The sequence below is a fragment of the Ochotona curzoniae genome, unplaced genomic scaffold (genome assembly GCF_017591425.1).
Source record: "Ochotona curzoniae isolate NIBS_2020 unplaced genomic scaffold, NIBS_Ocur_1.0 scaffold_3835, whole genome shotgun sequence".
Taxonomy (NCBI): Eukaryota; Metazoa; Chordata; class Mammalia; order Lagomorpha; family Ochotonidae; genus Ochotona; species Ochotona curzoniae.
In genome coordinates, this window is record NW_024467114.1 from 29,003,037 (window position 1) to 29,025,124 (window position 22,088).

Below are 22,088 nucleotides of genomic sequence, written 5' to 3' on the forward strand. Positions count from 1 at the left end.
AAGGACATGGTTAGGCTGTAGTCAGGTGCCAGGAACTTAACCCAGGTCTCCAAAGTGGGTGACCAGGACTCATCCAAGCTGCACATTTACAGGAATCTGCTAGGCTATCTGTGCTCATCTTTCACAATTTTGTTAAATTTTAGTACTCCTTTTTTTATGTCTGAGTACTTTCCAACATATATATATAATATATGTGTGTGTATATATATATATGGATTTATACATATCACACGTGCTTTAATGTTCTCTTCATAGCTTGTTTGTGAAATGGTGTCTACAGTGTAAGTGAATGAATCTTGGCTGCCACACAGCAGTGTCATGGCAAATTTACTCTCTGTTGCAGTGCCCTCCAGCATGTGCCAGCAGTGAGAATTCTTAGCCCTTACTTTGTGGACAGCTGTTAGTCACTGGGAGTGGGCTCAGTTGAACTTTGTGAGGGCACACAGCAATGGCAGGGCACCACTGCCTCACACATGTTCTTTGGCCTAAGAAATAAAATCTTTATTTAAAGAAGCTTTAGACAAAAGGCGATGACATGCTAAGTTAAGGAGAAGTGGTACCACCAGAATTTTGGCTGCCAATGCAGCCTAAGGCCCTTAGGGGGTACTTCTAGACCGGAATACTGCGCAGGTGTGGCATATACAGGGGACCCTTCACAATTTTTGGTTAATGTTCTCAGCATTGGAAAGAATCCAAATATAGCAGTTACTCCTTTGTCACCAGGATGCTTTAAAAAATTCCTCATCTGCAGCATATAACCTTATCCTGATTATAAATCAGAATGTCTTGGGGCTAGGCGGTGAGGGAGGCAGACTTCAGGGATGATCAATGTACAGTAGATCTAGGGAGCTACGGAATCTGTGGCCCCCAGCTTCCTTATTCCTCAGACTTCAGCACCATTTGTGGGAGCCTGACAGTCCTTTCACTAAATATATCTTCCTCAAGCAGATTTGAGCTTTATGTCTTTTAATGCTTGTAATTTTATTTTAATTTATGTTTTATTGGTTTTCAGTTATCAGAAAGGCAGGGTGAGAGTGAGGGTGGTCTTTCAGATCATCCAATAGTTAGTTGACTCCACAAATATCCACAACAGGCTGAACTCAGGAGCCAGAAGCTCCGTCCAGGTCTCCCAAATGGGTAGTAGGAACTTAAAACACTTGAACATTAACAGGAAGCTGGACTGGATGTGGAGCAGTGAGTACTTGAACCGGCACCCTGATATGGGATGCTGGGGTCCTAGGCAGCAGCTTACTGCACTGTGTCATGATGCCCAACCCTACATCTTGTAGATTGTATGCTATTTTATGTAGATCTTACTTGTTTTCAACTTTGTTTGACTACTGGCCCATTTTGTGCCAATCTTTTTTCCCCACCTAGTACAATTAAATTCCTTTATAGGTTTAAGTAAAATCATGACACTGATTTATGACACAAGATAGAACCATGTATCTCTGGGCATTAACTAGTTGGGAATTTTCCTCCTTTGTTAAAACAATAATGACTTCTTTTCAGAATAAAGCATTGACAGTTGATTTGTTTTCCCAAATCCATTTTTTCTTTTCTCCAGTGTAGTAATGAACTGTTTGCAAGCTGACCTAAACTTAGGAGTCTGAAGGAGTTCACTGATAAATTTATATCACAGTCAAATTAATATGTCCTGATATAGTCATGCAAAGCGATGGATGTGTGAGACAAAAACTATACCCGTGGCATTACTAAACCCTGGTATCACAAGAAAGAACATTTCCTCTCCAAAGAGGAAGTTTCAATGTAGTGTAAGAAGAGAATAGAGTGACAAGTGATTCCTGTTGTTGGCCAGAGCGATGGTTCTGGCTGTACTTCCCCGAGCATTTGCTTAAAACTTGACGTAAGTTCAGGTGGTGACAATATTATCTATAAGACTAGAAATTAAGAATGTATGTTTTCATGTACCATGTAAAATATGTGTGTGAAAAAACTGCAGAACATGAGCGTTGCTTTTTGTTTTCTTTGTCATTTTGAAATCCAAGAACACGATTTTGTCTCCAGTGTTGTCCAAGTATTGTAAAATTGTGGAAATCTCTAGCTTAATTCATAACATTTGGTCATCCAATTTTTATGTTGGGTTTTTGTTGTTTTGCATTTTTATTTTGTTTTGTTTTCAGCCATCATTTTTTGTCTTATCATCTTCACTTCTAGAGCAACCTGACAACAATAATGATACCACTGACGTGGGCGTCCTTGTCATTCCTGACATTAGTGTCACACATGTGGCCGGAGAGAGAACCGGGAATGGGGACAAGGGCAGAGCCCTAGGAGAGATGGATGCTCAGCCTGTGCAGGGTGTGCAGGACACAGCCACAGACCCTAGAACTGAGAGCAGAGGCTTGCCAGAGGTCAGGAGGCAGAAATCTGTAAGAAAAATGATGGAGGATGGAATAAGCCCACCAGCCAGAGTGCAGTTTTAGCAGAACACTTGATAGCTTCCCTCCAAGGTATCTCAAGGCACAGAGCCACCAATGCATGCTAAGCCGCAGTTGCACAGTCACAAAAATGTTGCATGTCCTCTAATAATCAAGCTGCATGCACTATGCGCACAATTGCTCTTTGACTCTCAAAGCAACTTGGAATGGTCATGCCTCCATTGTCTCCAAGTCAATTGTTATAAAAACAGAGGCAGAACACTGCTTCCCAAAACAGTTTTCTGCTTATGTTTCATGATCTAAACTTATTTTTTCACGTCTATGTTTTTACCATCTTCAATATGAAAGATAGTATATTTGAAATTCTGTTTTAAGCTTGAACTTGTGATATGTACATTCCAGATTTTTTAAAAATTTTAATATCTAGAATCTAGAATACGATCTTCTTAAAAAAAAAAACTCTTAAATATTCTAATGCTATTTATTTCACCCCCCCCCCCAAACACACACACAAAAGTTCCTTGGTGAGAGTTTTGATTTTATACTCTTGCTACTGGGGGGGCATTTATTTTCCCCTAGTTTTATTGTGTAGTGATTTTTCTAATTGTTTCTGATCTTTTGCATGAATAATAGAACTCTTTCTAAAAACACTGTGGGGTGTGATTTGTGGCATGCTTTTTGTTTAATACACTCTAAATCACTGTCATCTAATTACAATGAAATATCCCTGATGTTTGTGGAGAAGATGTGATCTATCCTTTGATTTTTCAGTAATTTGTCACATTATGAAATGATGCTGAAGCATAATGTACTGAAAACAATTGATTTGTCATTAATTGTTTTAAAGGACTCACTCATTAATTGTTTTTGAAGGACTCACACACGATGCTTAATGTATTAATGAATCTTTGTTATTTCTTTGTTTAGGAGACACAGAGCTAACGGGTCAAGAAGAACTGATGGAGATAACGGAAGTTGACGAGGGATTTTATTCCAGGGCTGCGTCTAGTGCCAGCCAGTCAGGTTTATCAAACAGCAGTCACAATTGTAGTAACAAGACAAGCATGGGGAAGAACCCGAGGCGGTCGGGAGGGAGCAAGCCTGCAGGAAGAGACAAAGAAGCGGCCGGAGAAAGCTGCAAAGATCATTTTGCGCGAAAGCAAACCCAGAGGGCCCAGAGCGAGAACCTCGAGCTTCTGTCTTTGAAGAGGCTGACGCTGACCACCAGCCAGTCTCTACCGAAGCCCAACAGCCACGGCTTGGCCAAAACAGCGGCCACTGTGTTTAGCAAGTCCTTTGAACAAGTCACCGTCCCACAGAATCCACCACCTGCCATCGCTTGTGGGCCTGGGATGGAAGCCAATAGGTTTTCCGCTTGTAGCCTGCAAGAAGAGAAGCTGGCTTATGTCTCAGAAAGAACTGAACTTCCGGTGAAGCATCAGCCGGGAGCACAAAGACCACCTAGTATTAGCATCACCTTGTCCACGGATTAGCCTGTCACGTTTTTCTCTCTTATGCTAGGGATTCTGGCGCCGCAATGTGGCTTTTGATGAAAGCGCCCTGGTTCTCTCGTGCCTGCTCCTGACACGAGTTCCTTCAATGCTGGAGGCGCCCTTGACTTTACGAAGGGAATGATGTCTAGATGGCAGTAAGTGGAAGCACAGTTTTGTGATTTCCTAGTTATGTGTTTATTTTCTCCCTCCTTGGGTTTGAGTCTTTTTAAATTTCCTTTCTCGTGACTTGCCCTGGGAGTTGGCATTGTGGCAACAAATTTCAGCAAGTAAACTAAAGCGTCAAGATCAAGATGACTAGATGTCAGGTGAAGGTGTGAATTGGTGGGGTTTTTTTGGTTGGTTGGCTGGTTGGTTTTTGTCTTTTTTTTTTTTTTTAAACAGCTTCTGTTTTGGTATCTCTGTGCTTGGCCTGCAGAGTCAGATAAGACTGTTAAGCACAGAATCAGGCAGACGTGTGACTCAAGGTGTTCTACAGCTGGCGGCAGTTCAGTGAGCTGGGCCAGGAGAGCAGGCATGTGAAAAGAAAATATGATGTCTCTGAGAAGTGTCCGATAAAAATGTGGTGGCTAGATCATATCTAAGGTTGGGAGGGCTTGTTCAGAGCCCCAGAGGATGCCTGGTGTGGTTCAGTACCTAGGATGTGATGTGATTCTGGGACCTTTCCTTTGTTAGCGTTGGAATATTTTTATGTCAAAAAACAGACTGCTGGTAGGTGTTGTTTTTGAAGTGTTTGATCTGGATGTAGCAAGTGGAAGTCTCTGGATTCTGAAGGCAGAAGGGGGCACACAGCTGATGTATGCTGCTCCTCAATTTTGGAAGTCCTCCCCAGTGTGGATCCTTTTAATTTAGAGAATCATCAAAGACTCCCCGGAAATCATGAAATCTTGCAACACACTTGTGCTCCACATACCACTTCTGACAGTTATCAAAGTATGTGTCTGCAAATGAAGAAGGGCTTTTTAATCTAAAGGATGTCCCGGAAACAATTAAAAATGGTGAAATTTGGACAGGATGGCATTCATGTATTGGCCAAGTGAGGGTTGCCTGTGTTCTTCAAATAAGAAAGCTATGAAATGTGTTTCTTGCTTGTGAAGAGGCCTGTTTGAAAGGTTCTTATGATGACATACGAAGAGTGATCCATTTAGTTACCCCCAAACCAGAAAATAAAAACAAGAAAAAGTGAGACAGCAGAAGCTAAACAAGCTTGGACATAACCCTAGGGGTGGACGTAATCTCCAGATGAATGTAGGTACTTGGTGTTTGGCAGTCATGGCAGCTGTCAAGGCGGAGGTTCCCCTGCGAAAAGCAAGTGTGTGCCTTCAGAATTCCGAATGAGAGGAAGAAGCAGGGCTGAGGATGTTGGTGACTCCAGGCAGGCGGAGCATGGGGAGCTGTCCCCATCGTGGACTCTTTGGCTTGGAGTACACAGTGGAATCCTTGTTCGTGACCCCTGGCTGTGGTCCCCAAGAGAACTCGCCAGTCAGCTCCTTCCTGTAGCTGCTTATACAGAGTTCACATATGTGAGGAACTACCTGTGCCCTGCAGAGGGGCCAAGCGTTTCCATGCTGTTTTGACTTCAACTGCTGTGCCTTCCAGTTTAAACCCAATCCTTTAAGAACCCTAAATACAAAGTGGTTTTTGGCATAAATGAATTTGATAGATTTTTAAAATTCAGTAACAGGATGAAATAAGATATATTAGAATAAATTATAGTAAAACAAACAAACAAAAAACCAAAAATAAACAAAACTATCAGGCAACCAGACAGTAAAAGTTGGTATTGTATTAATATACTAAGAATTCTGTGCACAATTTAAAGTATTTGTAAAATTCACTGTGAATTTCCTGTTGTCTTTTTGTAATTCTTTGAAAGAGTATTTCCCCTGTGCATGGTTTCTAACAGTATTGATATTCAGAAATGTGGTAGGACACGTTTTAGGAAAGGCTAAGTGACACAGATGAGAGCTCAGATTGTAACATTGCGCCACAGGAGTGGAAGTTGACTTGATATTATTCTAGATCTCTGCTACTCACATGGCGCAATGACTGGTAGGTACGATTGAGGTCACTCAGCATCTTTTTGTTTTTTAAAAAACAAAAAGCATAATTTCACGGTCACCCCAGTTTCATTGAATCAGAGTCTGGGTTCTACCACGAGCCCAAAGTGATTTTAAATGGATTAATGTTTGAGAGCACCAGAGTACAAAAACAGGTGACTTGTATGTTTGCTTTCCAGTGGTCTCACAACCCGAGGTCAAATATGGTAGATGTCAGACTGTTATAATCTTCATTGTTTCGGACATCACATTAATTTGTTAATAACACTGACACATGACTTCTGAAGTCCTGCAAGTTTCTGACGATCTTTATTTTTTTTTTTTTGGATGACTTTCACATTGTTGATAGGGTGAAAAAAAGCAACATTTTGTATTTTTCTTGTTAACCATGAACAAAATCAAAGCTGCATCTGCCCACAGTCTTAAGTTGGGAAGATGGCTTCTCGGCCTTTTGGCTAAGATCAAGTGAAACTGAAAGAAGTACCACTGTTTTATACGATGCATTTGCATGTGTGTTTTCTTTTTGATAATCTCAGAAGTTGCTTTGCTCAGTGAAGTGGTTCTGAATTTTTGCTTCAAGTGATTTGCACCAATTATTCTTCCGGTGTGTGGAACTAGTTCTATTACCCATAAAATTCTTGTATGTTACCTTTGATACTATTTCAGATAAAGGTTACACATTAAAATATTTAGAGCAGTTTTATAGCAATGCTGAATCAACTGTGACAGTAGTTGTTATTATCCCTATCACTCTCTTCCCTCTTCACCTTTCAGGCCTAAAAATTGAGGTGACTTTTGTATGTCGCTTTGCTGTAATGATGCAAATGGTCACCAATTTGCTATGTTTTCTGAACAATGCGTCTGATCCAGGGGAAGGATTTCATGAAGAATCGGGGCCCTGCACCTGAAACCTCAGAGGATCTGGGCAGAAATCACACTTCTTTTCCACATTATAAGCCTCGATGGGTTCTAGAAATGGCCCAACCTGTCATTGTTGAAAACCTAACCCTGCAGGATGTTGTAGGCAAGCTGGCCTCAGCAGTCGCCTTCTGGAATCCTAACGGCGGCGGGGGGGGGGGGGGGGGGAGACAAGGCAAACTTCAAAGCAGCAAATCAGAACACTCCAGACCAGCGTCTCCCGGGAAGCACCCCAAGAGATCCTTGTCTGTCGCCCCATAGCTTCCAAAACCAAGCATTGCAAACTTGAAGAGTGGAGATTCTCAGCCCACTGAATTGGTGACTCAGTCTTAAGTGATGACTGAACTTTGTTTTGATGAAGCAGTATTTCCTTACCCTTGTCATACAGGAAACAACCTAACAAACACAAGTCTTCAAAAAAAATAAAAGTAAAAGAAAGTGTTAAAGGGAAATCTATTTTTAAGCCAAAATAGATCAAAATGATCCCACTTTTAAAGAGATTTTGTCTTTTTTGGAAGAACAAAATGCTAAAACAAATTGTGGAGAAAAATGTACTCAGACATGTGATTTTAAACCTATCTAAAATGGACACTTTAATGTTTGAGTCTGTAGGCACATTAAATCTGCATTAAAGAGAAGCACATTAGGGAAATAATAGACATTGGATCATGCAACTGAAAAATATTTATGGAAAGCTATTGAAGCAGAAATAATTTGATGGGTATCTAAGTCTTGTAAATAGACATGAATGTATAATTGTGTCTTCCCAATCTTCAGATGAAATTATTAAAACTGTCAATTAATGAGCATGAATTTGTACTTTCAGATTTGTGGCTTAATAAAATGATACTCAGTAGCCCATGTTATTCAGGTTTGTGTTTAATATTGTTGAATTCTTTATGAGAGACCGTCAGTGCTTTGTGCTTTGTGTACAAACAAAGAGAATTGCAGTAGACATTTTGAAAGCTCTTTTATGTTTTTTATAGCTGAAATCTAGGGTCCCTGTATCTTAATATGAAGTTTTTGCTGGTAAACCTGAGATCTGGTTTCACATAGTGTGGTTTTCTGTTACATGAAGCTTACCTCATATCCTTACTCCCAATTGTATAGTGATACTAAAACTTTCACAATAAGTATACTTATTTCTTACTGTGTTCCTATGAGTTTACATTCCTAAATAATTAACTATGACTTTGGATATTTTATTTGTCCCCTACATTTTTAAGGCTATGGAAACAAACTGGAGTTTCTGGTTTTGTTGTTGTTTGTTTTGCTTGTTTGTTTGTTTGAAGTTTTATATATTTGTGTAAGTGTTCTTCGTATGCAGTAATTTATACAGCAAGTGTTGGCTTCTTATTTTATTTGAAATAAAAACTAAAAAAAAACAAATGTATTTTTTCCAGGTCATTTTACTCCTAAAAAAATTTTAAAAATTTGCAAAACTCATGATGTGGAGGAAGAGAAAAAAGGAAGAAGAATTAGGTGAGTTGGGCCATTGAGAGCTTTTGGGATAAACCATAGGACAATGCCATTTCTGACTTTATGCCTTCCCTGGTGTAGGCATGTGTGGTGTGACAGTGCTGTTAGTGTCTGTCTGAGAGCATGAGTCCCTTGGTCCCATCAGTCAAAGCCAACTGTGATTCCAAAAGCATGGGAAAATCTAAAGAATGTTGTTCTGCCTTTTTAACTTTGATCAGAGTCTTGATCTCTTCAGTAGAAATCAGATGGCCCTAGCACTTTGGATAAGACTTTCTGATTGATCAGTATGAATGAAGGAATTAGGCTGATGTTAGCTTTGGGAGATAATCAAGGATTACACTCCAGTCAGTATCTTATCTGAGTAAGATTTTAGAATTTCATTCATTGGCTCAAGGAGATTGTAGATGGCACTGCTTGAATTGTTTGACTATATGTCCATAGAATCAAGACCCACCTGGAAGCTTGTAACAATTCCTGGTATGCAGTTGGCTATATAAGGAATGAAGTCATTTAGAAAATACATGTAGGAGACCAGAGCAGCAATTCTGTAAGCAATGTATGTGTTTTCACATGTGTTGAAATATGTGCTCTTTTGGTGCCTAGAATAATTAGTCCCAATAATTAGAATCTTTGTTAATATCAGCATAATTGTTTTATAGTTACAAAGAAAGGCCTTTACAAACAATTGTAATCACTTGGTAATTTTCCTTGCATTTTATTTCTGTGGTGGTTGTCACAGCAAATATTTATAACTAAAATTGTGGTTTTATTGACCCCTCAGAACAGTCATAAAAAAACCCCATTTTACTAAAGAGGAAATTGAAGCTGTTAAAACACATGACCTACTAAAGGTCATGTTGCTGTTGTGTGATAAAATCAGGTCTTGGACACAGTTCTTACTTTTCTATCACTTGGCAAAAGAAGATATTAAATACCACATAAGACATGTCTATTTGAAATTCATTCATTCATAGATCTTATAGGTGATAGAGTTAAGGTTTACGCTAAAATAAAACCAAGCTTTGCTAAAATTAAATTATGTGTTTTGTAGAATTTGAGATTAATGTGATTCAGTGGTATATTCCTAGTTATTCTTGAATTAAAAATAAGGTAAGATGCAAATTCAGATTAAGGGTTTTTTTTTTTCCCCATCAGGTTGATAGATATTTAAAAGCTTTGTTATAGACTTGGCATAGATGTAGGGGGAAGCAGCCTCTGAGACAACTAGTAGGATTGTGAAGTGGCACAGCTCAATGGGTGGGCGATGCCGCAGGATCTAGCAGCTGTAATGTGACCTAGTAATCCTGCTCTTCTGTGTTTCTGCCACTCTGCATGCTCTATGAAAAACTTAATGTCAATGTTTATAAATGTAAGCATGCAAGGCATTTGTTGCAGCATTACTTTTAATAGCAAAAAAAAAAAAAAAACCCCACCCAAAATCAGAAAGGAACCCAAAACAAAACAAAACAAAACAAAAAATTGAAAGAAACCCAATGATCTAAATGTCCCTTAATGAAGGAATGATACTTTATGGTGCATATGCGTAGTAGAATATGATGTAGCCATTAAAAAAGAATATGAATCTATAGGCAAAGACTTTGGTTATGCAATAAAATGTTCCCTCCTACAAAAGCAAGGCATGGAACTAACTATATGAGGATAGTTCACAACACCCTGGAAAGTGTATATTATGCAAAATTTTTGCATGGATTTTGAAATGTTTTTGCACCCAAATAAACTGACCTTTTAACCCCATTTTCCCGTAGACATTTTTAAGATGCCTTCCATTAAACATTGCATGACCCCACTTTAAAAACTAGACCTGTGTAGAATGCTCTGTAATGGGAATAAACACATTGTAATACACACATATGCTTGTTAGTGTTGGTGGGGGAGGAAAGCATTGTTTCTCAGGTTGTGGTCTAAGGCAACATGCATTAGGGAAAAAATATGATGGATTTTAAAATGGAACTTCTCTGAATTAGAATCTCTTAGTGAAATATGGAAACTTATACCTGTTAATGAGTTTCTCAAGTGTTGCTAGTGAGAAAGTTTGGTCTAGCTGCTGATGGGCAGTACATTGGTTATTGAAGAGACCTTGTATTTTCAATGGTTCCTTAGTAAGATGAAGGCAGTACATGCTAATTGACGTCAGCAACATAGACCTGATAGTAAAAAGATGACATTGGAAAATGATTTTATTGACAGGAGTACACATCTGTCAAATGACAAATCCTTTACAAACAAATCTCTGCTTTTGTTGAACTGTCCCAGACTCATCAGGTGGCTTGTTAAGAAATCAAAACAAAATGATAGAACTCACTGCAATAAGAAGATGCCACCTTAATCCACTTAGTTGTAGGGCCCTGAGGTCTGCACTCAAATGGCCTAGGGCATGTCTGGCAAGGCTGGCAATGGTTGAGAGTGGCCAAGTGAGAAGTTAAGGATTAGTGGACCCAGCAAGAAAGGATCTTGAAGAGTCTTGACTAAGTCAACTGTTGGCATAACTAGAAACTGTCTGCCCAGGTAAGCAGATTGTGTGTAACCTGCAGTAGATTGTTCTGATTTTTTTTATAGATAATCAGCTTTTCTGGACAGATTTCTCACAGTAAATGACTGACTCACATTGACCTGGGTGGACTACAGTTTTGTCTCAGCTGTGTTGACCCTGATGGATCCTGCCGTGTGTGTGTGTGTGTGTGTGTGTGTGTGTGTGTGTGTGTGTGTGTATTCAGAAACTGCTAGTCTAGGTCATACGCTGTGCAGTATATTGGTATGTCTTCTGTTGCTTCTCAAGGCTCTCCTAGAGAGATCTAAGATTTCTTCCAAAGCTTCTTGACCCCAGTAGCCCTTGGTTCACACACTCGTTAGGTGCTCTACAGTGACTCAGTGCACTGTACAATTAACATCTCTTTACTCAGTTGTCTCCCTCACTAATCTCCCGTGGGAGATTAGTATCAGACCTAATGCATGGCAGTGAGTTCTAACTCGAGAGAATATGAATCCAATACGGGAAACTGGTGGCAGCCCAAGAGAGACACCATTGTTCTTGGGATCTAGAGAAATCTGTGAATTCTCTAATGGACAACCACCTGGAGAAGGTGAAGATTAAAATACTTGACTGTGCCTTTTAAGTGTACTTGAGTGAAAGTTTTGTGAGTAGTAATTTAGGCTGCATTGTTATTTCTTTCTATTTAGAATGATTTAGAGATGTTTCTGGGCTCGTGTTTGCTGTTTACTTTTTTTTTTTTTCCTACTATATTCTGTTGTCTTGTGGTGCATGGGAGTGATATCTGGACTTACCAGGAAACCAACTAGGAACAACCTAGTTTCGACACTATGAATTCTTACTTCCTCCCTTGTTTGATTTCTATAAAGAAACTATAAGCATATTTAACGTTTCAATGTTAAGGTCACTACTACCTAATGAAGGGTAATAGTGTTGTGGTGGCACAGCAAGTTAAGATGCTGCCTGTAATGTTGGCATGTCACATGGGCACCAGTTTGAGTTTCAGCTGTTGCACTTCCAATCAAGCTTCCTGCTAATATGCCTGGAAAAGAAGCAGAAAATAGCCCAAGGCCTTGGGTCCTTGCATCCATGTGGGACACCCAGATGGAATTTCTGGTTCCTAGCTTTAACCTGGTCTAGCCCTGGCTATTGATGGTCATTTGGGAAGTTAAACAGCAGGTGGAAGTTCTTTCTGTTTTTTTCTCTCTCTTCCATCCCCCAAGCTTCATGTAAATCTATGTTTCAAATAAATAAATCTCTTTTTTTAAAAAAAGAAAGCACATCAAACTTTTACTCTCTTCATTTAGCTCACTGTTTCTACTTCTCTTTCCCTCTGGAACATGTCACCACTTTTCTAATTCCACTCTAGTTTAGAAGCTTGGTTTAATATTTATTCTTTCCTTAACTCATTATATCCTATCTTCCTCTATATAAGAGGCCTATAAAGACTTAAATTGAGCAATAAGCATATCATTTGTGATAATTTCCAAGTAAAGATTATGTTGCTGAACCAATCACAGTATTGAAAACTTGAGACTTTATGGGGTAAGTCCTTTAAACTCAGTTTGCAGATGTAAAGGAATTATTGAGGTATAGTGCATGTGACAGAAGAAAAGAAACAAGCAAGCAACAGGAAATAATGCTTTTCCCAGATCACTGAAGAGGAAAAATTTGGACCTATTTATACCTACTTGTACAAGCTGATGCTGGCTAGGGATAGACTGCAGTATTGCAACCCCTCAAAAAGATGGTTCTGGAAGAATAGTGAGGAAGATTTGAGTGATATCTTTTGTCTGCTCTGCATAGCAGCTGAGTTGCACCAACATATAGATCTATTCCATTGGTGCCAGGTCAGGTGATTGATAACACATAAGTAAAAAGATTGGAGGATCAGGGAACTGAATGTATGACTAGCCTTCCAAAAAAATGGGCTCAGCTTATAAAAATTGTTTCTTATGTGCCTGTTGGGTAAGAAAATCAAATTATAAGGGAGGCACTACATATTCAGATAGTCAAGTTGGTGGTGCATATCAATCACGTTGAAATATCAGTTCCAGATCCAGTGCGGTAGCCTAGTGGCTAAAGACTTCACCTTGCACATGCCAGATCCCATATGGGTGCCAGTTCTAATCTCAGCAGCCCTGCTCCCTTCCAGCTCCCTGCTTGTCACCTAGGAAAGCATAGAGGATGGTCCCAAAGCCTTGGGACCCTGCACCTATATCGGAGACCCAGAAGCAGCTCCTGGCTCCTGGCTTCGGATCAGCTCAGTTCCAGCCATTGCAGCCACTTGAGGAGTGAACCAGTGGACCAAAGCTCTTTCTCTCTGTCTCTCCTCAATATATATATATATATATCTATATCTATATCTATATATGTATATAGATATATATGACTTTCCAATAAAAGTAAATAAATCTTAAAAAGAAGAAGAAATCCCAATTTCTGTTGAGTCAGCTTAGGAACAGCATGGCTGTACCAGAAGGATCTGAGCCATCCTGGACTTGGACAGTGTGACCCTCCTTGGATGAACACTGTCGCAGTTGCCTTCATCCATTCTGCCAACAGCAACAGTGTCACTGTGATGCACACGGTTGCTTTGTAGAAGACTGGATGCATGAAATCTCTCCTGGAGAGGTAGCTGTGAGTCCTCGGGGAGCGGATCTACTCTGACCCGAGATTTGAATTTGCCTTTCCCCTGTGCCATGTTTCTGTGGCATAGGAATTCTCAGCCTTCTATTTGCCATCATGATTTCCTGCAAAATATGTAAGAAGCAAGCGGGGAGGTACAATTCCACTTCCAGCAATGGCGGGCTAAGTAATGAACACCGGAGTGTTTGTACTGGCCACCCAGATGATCTGAACAAACATACATGCATACATACATACATACATACACACATACATACATACAAATGAAAGATGGGTGTCTGGAGAAGGTAAGCAGTGTTTTTACTGCTCCTGGGTGTTAGGAGACCAGTGCTACCAAGTCATAGCGCTTCTTAGAAAGCTCCTGTATGCGAGGGTGGGGCCCCCAAAAACACTGCCAGAAAAGTTAAATGTGAATTGAAAGAACCCCAGGGACCGACATGGTGGTGTATCAGGTTAAGCCTCTGTGTGCAATGGCAGCATCTACTGTGGGCTCCAGTTTGAGTCTTGGCTGTTCCACTTCTGACTCAGCTCACTGCTTGCGAAAGCAGCAGAAGAGGAATCAGCTGCTTGGGTCCCTGTGTCCATGTGGGAGACCTGAAAGATACTCCTGACTCCTGTGAAGCCTGGCCCAGCCCTAACCCTTGCAAGCATTTGGGGAATGCACCAGCAGATGAAAGATTATCTCTCTTTCTGCCTCTTCTCCTCCTGTCTCTGTAACTCTACCTTTACAATAAATTTAAAACAATGTATCTTTTTTTAAGAAAGCTTTTTTTTTTTCTGAAAGATTTTCAGAGAGAAGGAAAAACAGATCTCTCTGCTGGTTCACTTCCCAGGTGGCCACGAAGACCAAAGCTGAGCCAATGGAGCAAAATCAAGAGCCAGGAGCTGCTTCTGGGTCTCCCACACGGGTGCAGGGTCCCAAGACTTTGGGCCGTCCTCCATTGCCTTCCCGGGCCACAAGCAGGGAGCTGGAAGGGAAGTGGAGCAACCAGGACATTAACTGGTGCCCATGTAGTATACCAGCACGTGTAAAAGTCAGGGTTTATCCATTAGGCTACCACGCTGGGCTCTTAAAACAAAACATTTTACAAAGAAAACTACCCCAACCCTCCCACTCACAAAGATGCAGGCATGTTGGTTCCTGAACTTGGTCAAAGATGCCTGGGAATAAACACACCCTGCACAGGCCCCAACACCTGCAGGCTTCAGATCCTACAACTTTCCCAATACAGATGCCAGCAGAAAAGAAAAAACAAATTGCCTCTGTAGCAGAGCAGCACTCACCAAGAAGAGCTAATTGTGATAAACCCCAGCATCTTGCGAGGCCTTCTGCCCATCACTATACCTGGGGATGACGTGGCCTCCGAGACACCCATACAACAGATAACCAGAGGAAAGAGCAGACTCTGTAGCTTACTTTTTTTTTTCCAGTTGAATTTCCCACTTTCTGACATAAATCTGGGCGAAAGGCCCAGGGGTAGAGTTCAAGCCAAGAAGCAAAAGCAAACGCATCATGACAACACACAGGAGGAAAGAGATGAAAAGTTCAAGACACTTGAACGAGCCAGCACAGCGGAGAATAAAAAGATCCCAGTAAGCAAGAATGTTCAGGGAGCAGCATTGTGTCACAGAAGCTTTAGTCATCACCTGTGGCTCCAACAACCCCTACGGGCACCAGTTCATGTCCCAGCTGCTCTCTTTCTGCTCCAGCTCTCTGATGATAAAGCTGGCAGAGCAACAGGAGGTAACCCAAGGACTCAGACCCCTGACCCATGTGGGAGACCCAATTGGAGCTCCTGGCTCCTGGCTCCTGCCTCCTAGCTTCGGCCGGGCCCAGCCCCAACTGCTTTGACCATTTGGGGAGTGAACCAGAGGATGGAGGACTCTGTGTGTGTGAGAGAGTCTCTCCTTCCCTGTCTGTTTTTCAAATAATTTTTTTAAAAAATTCAGAGTGGTAAGCTGGGCGCTCTGCTGATTGTCACATTGACTGTTTCCTGTATCCTTAGATTGATTACTCAGAGCAGGGGGAAGAAAAGAAACAGAAACCTGTGGAAGATCAGAGCCAAGCTTGTGTTGCAGGTTCTGCCAACAGGAAGAGGTCCTGGCACAGAGCCTAGGAGTAGAGAGGAGTCAGAGTGAACTCGGGCTTCCAACAGTTGAGACCTAGATTTCAGCTATAATTGAAGTGAACTGCCTGCTACCAGTCTCTCCTCCTGCCTGAAGACACGGTGATCTCTCCTGTAGATAGATATATCTAGAGAACGTACAGTGTAGCCTATCAGATACCAACCCGCCATTAAGTAAAAGAATTACAAAGAATGCTAAAGATCAGGACAGTGAAGAAGAAACAATTGAAACAGCTACTAGTATCATTACTGACAAATTGGAAAACAGATTTGACCATTGAGTCAAGGTGGATAATTTCTTGATAACCATACTGCTTCTTTTAAAAACAAAACAAAACAAAATCAATGGGAAATTCATGAATTAAAGATGTGAAACCTCAAATTAATGACTCTGTGTGTTTAAGCAGACTGGAAAGCAATGATAGATTCAACAGAAGGAGAGATAGATAGTATGAAGATAATGAAAGATCCAACTCTGGTGACTGCAAGAGCTGTAAGACACAAAGTTAAGTTGAAAACAAGAGGAACCAAAAGAAAGCCTGAATGGCTATACTAATATCAAGATATTACACTTTGAAACAAATTAGGTTACTAGAGATGAAGAGATGATTGATTTATTTTTATTGGAAAGTCAAATTTCCAGAGAGAAGGAGAGACAGAAAGATCTTTTGTCCGCTGGTTCACTACTGAAGTGGCAGCAATGGCCAGAGCTGAGCCACTCCAAAGCCAGGAGCCAGGAACAACTTCTGGGTCTCCAATGCAGGTACAGGGTCCCAAGGCTTTGGGCCATCCTCAACAGACTTCCTGGCCACAAGCAGGGAGCTGGAAGGGGAGTGGAGCAGCTGGGACATGAACTGGTGCCTATATGGGACCCTGGCACATGTAAGGGGAGGATTTTTAGCCACTTTTAGCATTGGCCCCAACGATCAATTCATCATGAAATGTAACGAATAAAACTCTACGAATCTAGCAACAAAGGCCCCAACATGAAGCAAAATGGAAGGCATTATATTTGGAGACTTCAATGTTCCACTTTGAACAATGGGTGTAAGAGGGAGCTATTGTGGTGCATCAGTTCAATGGCTCCCTGGGACACCGACATCCCGTATTGGAGCAACTGGGCTCAAGCTCTGGCTCTGCTTTCTGTCTAACCTCCTGCCTGTGTTCACACTGGAAGTCAGCAGACAATGCTTAAGTGCTTGAACCCTTGCCACCCACATGGGCAACCCACATTGGATTCCAGGCTCCTGGCCTCAGCCTGGCCAAGCCCTAACTGTGCTGGACATTTTGGGGGAAGAACCAGCAAAAGGAACTCTCTCTGCCTTTCAGATAAATATAAGTGAAAAGAAAGAAAAAAAAAAATAGCACAACAACAAGGCAAACAAATTATTCCCACAACTCAAGAATGGTGAACTTATTTCTTAGAACTATTGCTAACAAATTAGCACAAACCATGAGATCATTTGTGTGAGAGAATTCATTGTCCCACAGTTCTGGAGGCCATGTGAGGCCATGCCCCCTCCGCCCTGAGGAACCCCTGCTGCTTCCCTTCTAACTTCTGTTAACTCCCAGTGGATCTGCCTTCCATCTGCATCCCTCCCATCCCTGACCCTGTGGCTACATGTGCTCCTTCCTATGTCTTCCTGTGATCTTCTAAGAACACCTGTTTACTCTGATTACTCCAAGTTGACCTTGTCCGCAAAGATCCTATTTACAATTAAAGTGATATTCCTAAGACCCGGGTGTGGGTCCGGCGCAATAGCGTAGTGGTTAAAGTCCTTGCCTTGCACGCGCTGGGATCCCATGTGGGTGCTGGTTCTAATCCCAGCGCCCCACTTCCCATCCAGCTCCCTGCTTGCAGCTTGGGAAAGCAGTCGAGGTAGGCCCAAAGCCTTGGGACCCTGCACCCGCATGGGAGACCTGGAAGAGCTCCTGGCTCCTGGCTTTGGATCTGCTCAGCTCCAGCTGTCGCGGCCGCTTGGGGAGTGAACCGTCGAACGGAAGATCTTCCTCTCTGTCTCTCCTCCTCTCTGTATATCCGCCTTGTCAGTAAAAATAAATAAATCTTAAAAAAAAAAAAAAAAGACCCAGGTGGACATGAGTTTTGGAAGGCTGCTGTTACAGTCCTCTCTGTGCTCCCTCCTCCCCATTCAGATCATGTCATCATGCAAAGTGTATTTACAACACACCTCAACATCTTTAAAAGTCTTTGCATCAATCCTGAGTTCAAAATCTCATCTAAATATCATCAACACACAGAACTAAGACCCATCATATACATTGTGCTTGGACAAGAACCCATGTTCCATGCTGGGACAGGCTCCCACAATATGAGCTGTGAAACCAGAAAAGAAATCCTCTGCTCCCCAAAAATACTGTAATGAGCAGATCAGGAGATAGACATTGCTAAAAAGCAAGTGGAGGAGTTAGAAAGGGTGGGGAGACCACAGCACTAGGAACATCCAGAACCCAGCAGGTTTTGTAGCTCTACCAAGCTTCAAGGTCTAAGAACAAAACACCCTAGCTTGTTGCCCTGTTCATGCCTGTGGTGCTGGCATCTAGCCCGGCTCAGTACACCTAGCCAAAGTCCACACTTGTGCCAAGGGAGATTGCAGCCATATCCAGACCAGAACGCAGCCTCCACTCTGGGCCCCACACTCTCCCGTAGGAACCCCAACCCAGCAAGGTTGTACTCACAGCTCCCCAACCGAGTCTATTCCCAGCCCTAGATTAAACATGTGCCAGTGGTACTCTGACCCAACTGACTTAGCCCCTCACCTGTCTCAGTCTTTGCCTTCGATGCTGTGGCCTAGTATCCCTGGCTTATGCAGACCAGTCGGTATAAGAGCCTAGTTTGGCATGACCTGTGCTCCATCTTGATTTCTGTTCTTTCTTGTGAGTTGAGGTTTACTTGGCCCTGCCCATTCTGCTCCCTTCTAGTTGCAGCTCGGGCCACTCCACATCCTATTTTAGGATGCACCTTCGGGTGCTGCTGCCTTGACCGGCAAGACAGCTATCAGTTTACTCGTAAGTGATGGCAGGTGCCATGGTCATACCTAGCTCAGCCCATCGTCACCCCAGCACGTGAGCTAACCTGCAGGACCTGTATTTCCACAGGATTGGGCCCACACTTCCCCCACAGAGTTTACCCCAGGACCTAGTTCTCTCACGTGCTGGTTAGTATCTTGACCCTGCCAAGTGTGACCAGTACACCATTCCACCACCCAGTCAAGTAATGGCACCTAGCCCTGCCAGACAGACCTCATTCATAGGTTTGGTGTGGACTTGTGTGTGACAGTGATGCTCTATGCTAACAGCCCATCTCAGGATTCCTTACTGGGCTGGTGAATCAGTCTGGCCCAAATAGATCTTATGGACACTCCCCTCCAAACTATGAGGTCTCAGTCCCCACGCTTGCCAGAAAGTTTCGTGACCACATTACTAGGAATCACCCAGAACTCATCTCTCACTTACACTCACACTGGCCTTATGCATGTGTATCCTTAGGCAGCAATTACATATCCTAAAAACCCCAGAGTTCGCTGCCGCCAGGAAGCCAGCACACAGAGTCCAAAGCCTAGGACTCAGTCACTGCCTTTTGGCAGTGGCTTTGGCCTAAGTCCCCAGCATTGGATCTGGCATGGCTGGGGCACACCCCCATAGCTGCTGCACTGCAGGGAGTTGCTTTTGGCCCAACCCCAAGGCCCGAACCCCTCCCAAACTCGTCCCGCCTGCAGGATGTTAGCTGTAGGGCAGAGCTAGGACTTTAATCCAGTTTCCAACTTTTCCTCATGATGTACTTACCCTGAGGGAAGAGCTCTCTTGGGCCTGGAGAAAACCTAGGACTGCTTTTCAGCAGTGGATTTGGCCTGAGTTCCCAGCATTGGGTCCGGCCTGGCTGGGGCACCCCCCACCAAATGCCTGCCTTACATTGCTTCTCATTGTTGATAAGAAGTTTTATAACAAGTGTTTTGAATTCTATATCCCCCATTTTCTTGAGTTCTTCCTCAGTTAACTCTTGAGATCGGTCAAGGGCTTTGCTCCTTTGCAGGGGAGTCTTCAGTAATATTCATTGAGCCTTTGTCTCTTCTTTTGCTCTTGGTCATTGTATTTCTAGTTATCAGATTCTTCTCCTTGGGGCAGGTTTCTAAGCTGTGTCACCCTGTTCCTGCACTGCTCATCTGGTATCAGCTGCTCTGTCTCTGCCCCCAGTCAAATCAAACAGACCAGCAGGACAAACAGTTCCTTGTCTGGATTCACCTCCTGAGCTCCTGGTAGACATCCCTTCCCACCTGGTTGCTGGTGTAGTTCCTGCTGCCAGTGGAGTTTAGATTATGGCTTGCTGAATGCCGCTGGAGTATCAATCACTGCAATACCACATCGTTGTTTTCACTGATTTCCTGTCAGTCTCTAGGTACCCCTCTGCTGTTGCTGAGGGGTTGTCTTCTCCTATTTCTTGGAATGTGCCCTCTCTGGTTCACACTGCTTAATATTTTCTCCATCTGTCTAAATGCGTCTTTACCCTATTCTGCCATCTTGATTCCGATATCATTTTTGACATAACGTTGTTGGAGGATCCATTTTTTTGTTTGTTTTAGCACTTTGAATGTGTTATCCCATTACCTCTGATCTTGATTGTTTCTGCTGAGAATTCAACTACTAATCCTATTGTGATAGCTATTGCTATTTTTCTTTTGCTAAATTCTAGAATTTCTACCTGTGTCTTTTAGCATTTCTGCTTTCATATACTATTTGAATTTCTTGAGCTCCCTGGATGTATAGTAAATGGTTTCTCAAAGTATTTGGGACAGTTAGTGCTGTTACTTCTTTAAATAATCCCAGGAAATACTCCCTTTTCTCTCTTCCCCTCTGTGGTACTGCCTGTGTTGTATATATTGTTGTCCTTAAAGGGGTCCCATCTTTCTTTGATACTCTTTTCATTTTTCTTCATTTTGTGTTTCCTTTGTTCTTCAGATGCATCATCTTTGTCAACCTGTCTTCAAGTTTGGAAATTCTGCTTAATTGTGCCTTTCTAGTAAATTTCTGTTTTAGTTATTTGACTTTTCAACCTTAGAATTTTTATTTGGTTCTTTTTTGTATTTCTGACTTTGTTATTGTTCTCTATTTTAAGAAACAGTGTCATCATTCTAACTTCCTTTACTTCTTTATGAATCATTTTCGTGTGTGTGTGTTTGTGTGTGTGTATGTATGTATGTAATTAAGAGGAGTTGTTTTCTAGAGTAACATCGGGCTTGAACTCTCCCACACTGTTTCACATAAACTTGTTTACTTTGAGGAACACTGGGAGCTCTCCTATGACCTGTCCTTCCCCTCAAAGTGGAACTTTCACCGATGTTTAAGAGGCAAACTGCCGTCAGCACGGTGGTGAAAATGGGTTGAGTTGGGGTCTCCTTCAATGAAGCCATAAATATACTTTATGAGGAAATCCATCAATATCCAGACTTCAAATATGTTTGTCCCTTTGTATTCACTGGTTCTTCTTTTTTTTTTTTTTTGCAAAAGTAATGAAGGTGTAGCTTTGCTTAGTTGGGTTATATGATGAAAAACTATACTTAGAATGCACTTCACCAATGTAGCCCTGGGATTAACATTTCAAAAAAGTTAGTGATTATCAGGGTAGTAAATGATTGGTCTCTCAGACTATTTTAAAGGTGAATTCTCTTGCTGAAGTTTTCTTTTAACAGGTCAAGACTGATACCAAAGAGTGCCTGGTGTAACAATGAGACAGAAACTTTGTACAGTTGCTTGTGACTAACAAAGCCAAAACAAGACAAGCCCAATTTGCATAGTGTTGTTTTCATTTTCTTCTACCTCTTAAGGGTACAGGACTCTGAGCAGCCAAATAAAGTGAGGACACTCACTTCTACAATTGGATTTCATCAGTTTTACCACCAATACAAATACCATCAATCAAAAGTCAAAGATCATGAAAGCTTTTCTCTCTGATCGTAAAGCCAAAATCCATAAAACTGAACTCTTTACGTAATCATGCATGACTTAGGCCTTGCAGAGAAATGTGTATCAGTGGTACTCTTGTTAGACTGAAACGCCGGTAGTCAACATATAGAATTCCAAAAAAAGATAAGCCCTAATTAAGCAGATACTTTAACATAATATAAACATTAACATAAAATAATTAAAATAATGAAAGCAACATAATTGCTATGGATTGTTACAGTTTTGTTCTTTTTACTTAATATATTGCAAAAAGAATAATTTTGCAATGCTTTCTTATAGCAATGCACTAGAAGTCTCCACCCCACCCCACCCCACCCCCAGAAAAAGAGAGAGAGAAACATGTAATACTATATTTTATGGCCAAAAGTAATTGGGCCCCTGAAGTAAATCTACTCATAAGGTAACACAGAAAAATTCAATTTAGTGTCATATTTAACACATCATATTTAGTATAT

At 41.7% G+C, this 22,088-nt stretch overlaps 1 protein-coding gene across 1 annotated transcript in view; it reads left to right on the forward strand.

Moving 5' to 3' along the window:
• Positions 1 to 7,757, forward strand: part of FAM126A (family with sequence similarity 126 member A) — a 70,826-nt gene extending 63,069 nt beyond the window's left edge. The window contains exon 11 of the mRNA XM_040965058.1: positions 3,330 to 7,757. Coding sequence (XP_040820992.1) covers positions 3,330 to 3,895 — 566 coding nt within the window. The 3' untranslated portion in view covers positions 3,896 to 7,757. The remainder of the gene's footprint in view (positions 1 to 3,329) is intronic.
• Positions 7,758 to 22,088: the final 14,331 nt, after the last annotated feature.